At 41.6% G+C, this 6496-nt stretch overlaps 1 protein-coding gene across 1 annotated transcript; it reads left to right on the top strand.

Annotated features, from left to right (window-relative positions):
- The first annotated feature begins 1613 nt into the window (after positions 1 to 1613).
- LOC120962398 (putative cysteine proteinase inhibitor 7) lies at positions 1614 to 1958 on the top strand. The gene has a single exon (XM_040386176.3). The coding sequence runs from the start codon at positions 1614 to 1616 to the stop codon at positions 1956 to 1958; it is 345 nt and encodes a 114-aa protein (XP_040242110.1).
- The last annotated feature ends 4538 nt before the right edge of the window (positions 1959 to 6496 follow it).

The following is a 6496-nucleotide window of genomic DNA, read 5'->3' as shown; positions in this document are numbered from 1 at the left end:
TGTGCTATCTTCACCAATGCGAAGATACTCATCGGCATAGTCAGCCGGAACGCCATATGCAATCACCCGCATAGCTGCGGAGATTTTTTTGATATGCACTAAATCCCTTTAAGCCCGCGGCATTCCTTCTTTGAGTAAAATACCGGCAATTTGCCTCGCAAGCTTGAACAAGTTTCACAAAGAGGGATCGGCGCATTCGGTACCTTCTCCGAAAGAGGTGCGGAGGATATGTAGGATTCTCCGCGAAATAGTCTTGCATCAACATCTCGTTCCCAAGATGGCGATTCCGAGGAATGCACAGACGCCCGACAGTCGATCCTCGCCTCCTCTTCTGGTGCTCGTCTTCATGCTCCTTCACGGCAAGCGCCATGACTAATGTTTGCTGCCTAAAGGTCGCAAGCATGGTCTCAACATCCGAGTCGTCAGAATCGGACGGATCGGAGAGCAAGAACTTCTCGCACGGGCTCAACTCCATCTACACGCGTACCGGCGCGTCAATCAACTACACAGCTCGCAAAAATCACAAAAAAGGGACTAACCGGTGGCGGGTGATCCCGGGCGGCGACAAAGGGGCGCGCTCGACGGTGGTCGATCCCCGGCGGCGGCGGCGACGAGGGGCGGCTCTTCTCGCCGGATCCGGGAGGGGTCGGTGCAGTGGCTCGGCGCGGGAGGATGTGGGGCGGCCCCGCGGCGCGAATCCGCCCGCAGATATGGCCGAAATCGCCGGCGGCGGGCGGGCGGAAGCAATGGCGGGCGGGCGTAAGCAAGGGCGGGCGGCGGCGGAAGGAGGGGGGAAAAGCGCGCGGGGCTGAAATGTCCCTCCCGCCAACTGCTTCTCTCTGATGCAGGGCACCGCAGCCGTGAGGGGGAAACCCGCATTCTCCCGGGTTGGGGTCGGGATTTTGCCGCGCCCCTCAAAAAATTTTGCAGGCGGGGGCGGGATGCGGGGTCTGGTCGGACAGGTTTTCCAGCCCGTACCCGCATTTTGGCGGTTATTTTGCGGGTCGGGGGTGAATGCGGGGTCTGCTAGAGTTGCTCTTAGTGAGCGAGTGAAAGCGCATGTTTTTTTATCTCTTTTCAGATGTACAATGAGTAGTAAAAATCTCACCTTATATATTGGTGTTTCTTGTACTCAACTAGCAACATGGAACTAAACTTACACATGTATCATCCAAATCAAATGGGTCACTGAAATATCATAGATTTTATTCAGCTGGTGTACAAGATTTAGTGAGCCCAGTTCCATCAAATAACAATATATTATATATTATATATACAATAATTACCAGTGCACTAGGGTAGTGATGATATTCATTTTGGTCTAAAAAGCGGAAATGATTATTTTGGCAAAATGTGATTATTGGTTTTGGTCTAAAAGGGGATTATATTCATCATTTCATTGATACTTGCCAAATTGTAATTCATCAATTAATTGCCACCAAATCGTATACAATTAATTTCTGCCACCCAATGGCCTATTTAGCTTCCCACACTTGGCTCCCCTTTGGCCATCACCACAGCGAGCCAGCGACAACCTCGACCGATCTGATCAAAGCTGCAAAACCACATCCACCGATACAACAAGCTCGTAGGTGACAACGAAACCGTCGGCCATGAGAACCTGCACCCTCCTCCTCATTGTTGTTGCTGTCGTAGCCGTGGTCTTCCCCGTTGCCACGTCTGCCGCGGGAAACTGGTCTCCGATCGAAGACATCAACAGCCCGCACATCCAGGAGCTAGGCGAGTGGGCGGTGGCCGAACACCTGAAACAGGCCAACGACGGGATCAAGTTCAGCAAGGTGACGGGCGGCGACTACCGGGAAGAAGCCGGCGTGAGGTATCGCCTCATCATCGACGCGCTCAACCGCGACGGCAAGCACGGCAGGTACGGCAGGTACGGGTCTCATCTTCTTCAGCCCGGCCAACTAGGCGGCGAGACCAACCAGCTAGCGGGATAATTGCTCAGTTTTGATCGATCGTTCTTGATGTAATAAGCTAATAGTAGTTCTGACTTCTGAGACAGCAGATATATCGTTTCAAGCGATATATGGAAACGGAAATTTTGGGAACATTTTAATCTCACATCGTTCTACTTCTACACATACATATTCTTCTTCTTTTTTTTCCCTCGCAAAAAGAAGAAGAAGAAGAATATGCATGTGTAGAAGTAGAATTCCCATGCACTAATATACATGCAAAAGAATGGTCATCAGAAAAAGCAAACACGAGCTGAAACTGAAATTTAATCCAAGCTTTACGTTTGAGTTGCTGATTATACGGCTAGGGAGGAGCCCGGAGTCACGGAAGCAGAGTCGGGCCAGACATGCCGTTAAGAACGAATCCTATTTGACGCATGCGTTAAATAGTCGACCTTTTTTTTTGAAGGATAGCGAGCCTTTTTGAGGAGGAGCATAGAAGCGAGCGCTAGTGTGGGCCACCCCTAAGCTACCATACTTGTCGAAGGGTTATTACGGTTTTCAGAACAGAAACTAAAAGGTTCTGTATGGTTTCTTATGGGTTTTGGAAACCCTTTACGATTTTATAACGGCTTTGAAAACCTTCTAGCAGGTTCACTACCGGAACAGGGTGCTACCCCGACGGCCAAAACAATGCCGACGGCCCCCGTCGGCCTATTCGGAGCTATGCCGACAGCCAGTTCAGGTCTAGTTTTTCAAAAAAAAAATCAGGAAAATCTTTGCTGCCATTTATTAACTAGACCACAGCGGCCTCTGTCGCAATAACATCACGAATACAGTCCGGAGAAAACGAAAACCAAGTCTTACACAGTTTATTTAGGCAGCCCACCTAGCTAGATTATATGTTGCTCTGTTCAAGGAGCGTCTAGCCCAACACACTCTGAATTCTTCCAGCGCGATGGAAAGCTCTTTGGTTTATCATTTTGTTTTCTCTTGTTCCTTCTTACCAGTTTTTTCAGTCGTTTGGAGTATCTAAAAATGTTCAAAAAATTCAAAAAATAAATTTGCGTCTAAAAAAAGTTTTCCAACACTTTAAAAAATTTATGTTTAAAAAAATGTTCCCAAAGTTTTTAAAAGTGCTTGTGCTTAAAAATATTCGTAACTACAAAGAATGTTCACGTTTTTGAAAAATTATCGCGTTTTGAGAAAATTATATTGAAGCTTTACTTTATTTTCTTGAGTTGAAAGAAATTCCCAAAATTTTAGTCAATATTCCTTTTTTAAGAAATTCACACCTCGAAAAAATGTTACGTTTTTTGAAAAAATTTGGCCTATTAAAAAACATGGGACTTTTAAAAATGGTCATATTTACAAAAAAATCTCACTTCCAAATATTCACATTCTTTAAAAAAATCACATATTGAAAAAAAATCCTTAATTTTCCAAAAATATCGCAAATTTTTACAATATATTCACGTTCTAAAAATAAATAAATTTCGAGTTTTCTGGAAAATCCAATAAATAACGAAAGCACAAAAGGAAAACATAAAAATATGATGAAAACAAAAACTATCAATTGCGCCCTTTTTTTAGGGGTGCTATCAAATGCTCTTTATAGTTTGTTGTTACATTGATCTACCTACCACGAGCAATGCCTGTGCGATTGGCTGCCTATTCCATGAGGCTCACCTTAATTTGTTATCAGACATGAGGGCAATAGCTTTACATGGGATGGGATAACAGGTTTAGGGTCATAAAAAAGGGAGCTCCTCCCAACTCCTATTTGGCACCCTCAACGTCGGTTATAAGCCATTCCGCAAACCGGCAAACACCCCCTCCCTCCTGGGCTCAGCCCATTTAGTTTTCGTTAACCTTCAGAAAAATAGGAGTCCAACTTGGGACTCCTATTTAGTCCCATGTTTTTAGTCGTCATGGTCTATGCGCAACTGCAACAACCAAGTCGGAAAGCTTATCTGGTGTGCCTACTAACTTGATTTTCTTCTGGTTGTGTGACACAGATAACGCTAAAAATGCACTTCCTTCCTTGTTTGAGTATTTTTCGGTTTTGTTTGGCCAGTTTTTTTTCTTTTTTTGCTTTTTCATTTTTTCATCATAATTTTACATTTCCTTTTTAAAATTCATGAATTATTTTTAAAATTGTGAACATTTTTTCAAATCATTGAACTTTTTTTTCAAATTTTTGTACTTCTTTTCAAATGCATTAATGTTATTCAAATCTATGAACTCTTTTCAACTTTTACAAACTTTTTCCAAAATTCACAAACTTTTTTCATATTCGGGAACAAAATTCATAAACTAACTTTTTTTCACTGCTCAAAAAATTGGCCGATTCAGTGATTTATCATCCGTTTTATCACTACTCAGGGGGTGACTGATAAGATTATGCCATATCATCGCCGTTTATCGGTTGGGCCAATTCATATCCTGACAACCGATTTATCGACAACCTACCCATAAATCGTGCCTATTCTTAGCACCATGTGTGCAAGAACTATGTCCGTTTGTGTTTTTTGGACCTTGTTATGTAATATGTATTGCTGTCCAACTTTGTTTGTCATTGTACAAGGATTCAAGGCAAGTAATTAAGGTAACACTTCTTTGCAATATTGTCTGTGTGCTGAATATAACATACTTTAGTGGTGTGAACCTGGGATTTGCAAAAAAAAATTGGCCGATTTATAGTCAATCGATAAAATCAATTAATCAGGCGATTTTCGATTTATCTCTAATCCCCAGCCGGTTGAAATGCTAGCAATAGGTGATATCCTCAACATTGACTTTTTTAGTGAACTTTTTTAAAATCTATGAAAAAGTTCATATTTTCAGTTTTGCTAACATTATCATGAATTGTTTTCAAATATTCATGAACTTTTCTCAAATTCATGAATTGTTTTTCAGATTTATGAACCGTTTATAATTTGTAAAAAAATTGCATGATTTTTTTCAAATTCGTGATCCTTTTTTATTTACAAATTAGTGAACCCTTTTTGCAAGCAAGATAAGGGAGAACAAAAAAGTTCAAACTATCGAACAGAAACAGTATTCAAAAGCAAAATGAATGAAAGAACCAGTATTAAAAACCAGTTATGGCAGCGAATGAAACATATTTGGGCCTAATAGATGGAGCCCACGAACGAGCGTAGTAGGCGCCAAAAAACTCAAACCAGTGCTGAATGCGCCGATTAAGAGCTCTATCCCCAATGCCTAACTCACCGGTTTGTGCGATAACGCCTGAGCTGTTATGGACCGGCCTATGTAGCAAGCTCACTCGCTCGCTAGCTCTTTTTTCCATTTGTTCGCTACATTAAACAAACAAGCATCTATCTACAGTTTCACGAGAAAACCGATTTCGGTTATTAATAAAGTAAAAAGATCATACAATTTCAAAAATAAGAGCATTTATTGAATGTTGTTAATTTTTATGAATTGAGAACATTTATTGAATGTTTTGAAGATTTTTACAATGCTGACATTTAATAGTTCTGACCATTTTTAAAATTTTGTAAATAGTTATTTAACTTTATAATCATTTAAAATAAAAGAAAAATAAAAACTAGACCATCCCTTTTAGAAGCTTCCAAAACCTGGTATAAACCGGACTAAAACCTTCGAGGAGGTTCCCAAATTTGAGATCCCAATATCGAGTTAGCTTTTTTTACAATATAGAGTTAGCCAGGGCCGGCTATGTCGTTCGCTCAGCGATTCCCTGTGTGATTTGCCAGCATTTTGCCACCACAAAAATTCGCTAGAAACCAAGTTAGAAGAACTAACCGGAAAAAAAGTTCAAAAATGGGTCAACCCATATCGCGAGTGAGTGTGGGTGTCTTGTGCTGCCCTCATCGAGAGCCATTTCTACTTGGGTTGACGCGGCCTGGCTATTCTTTAGAACACAATATAGACACAACCACTGGTGGAGCTATGTGTTGTGCTGCAGGGGCTATGCCCCCCCCCCCCCCCCCTAGCCCATGGATATTTTGTAAAGAAACATTGTTTTGGATGGCACAAATTAAGAGAATTAGATTACTTGGCCCCTCCAGAAACTTGTCACCCCATCAATGATCCTTCACTAGCTCCGCCATTAGACGCAACTGCTCACATACGCATACACTCATCCTATGAATGCACACACACTCGTTGTCCTGTTTTCATTTTCTTTCTTCTCCATTTTTCTTGTGCCACTTTATTCCCATTTTCATAATTTATTTTATTCCTTTTCCAGTCCTTTCTTATTTTTTAAAAAATACTAATTTTTTTTTGCCAAATTCACGAAGATTTTTATAAATGAAATATTTTATATCTCTGCTTTTATAAAAAGCCGAGTTGGTGATGATGGTGTGCCTACCATCTTGCAATATAGACCGTTCGATCTATATCTGACGGATAGAAAGCAAACTATGGCAATTTTGCAAAAAGATACCCGCACCTCTCTCCACATTTACAGATAAGGTCTTCCGTCGTTCATCCTTATCTCCCACAACCTCATTGTTGAGCAATTAAAAAAGAAAGCATCTGAAACAATCTGGCATGGTGGCCGCTGCCGGCGTCGTCCATCCCCATGC

The sequence above is a fragment of the Aegilops tauschii genome, chromosome 4 (genome assembly GCF_002575655.3).
Source record: "Aegilops tauschii subsp. strangulata cultivar AL8/78 chromosome 4, Aet v6.0, whole genome shotgun sequence".
In the NCBI taxonomy this organism is placed as follows: Eukaryota; Viridiplantae; Streptophyta; class Magnoliopsida; order Poales; family Poaceae; genus Aegilops; species Aegilops tauschii.
The sequence above is the reverse complement of the archived record's forward strand: the minus strand, read 5'-3'. Positions and strand labels throughout refer to the sequence as shown.

Bases quoted from the DNA above. Each gene is read 5' to 3' on its own strand.
- LOC120962398 (XM_040386176.3), top strand. From the start codon at position 1,614: ATGAGAACCTGCACCCTCCTCCTCATTGTTGTTGCTGTCGTAGCCGTG.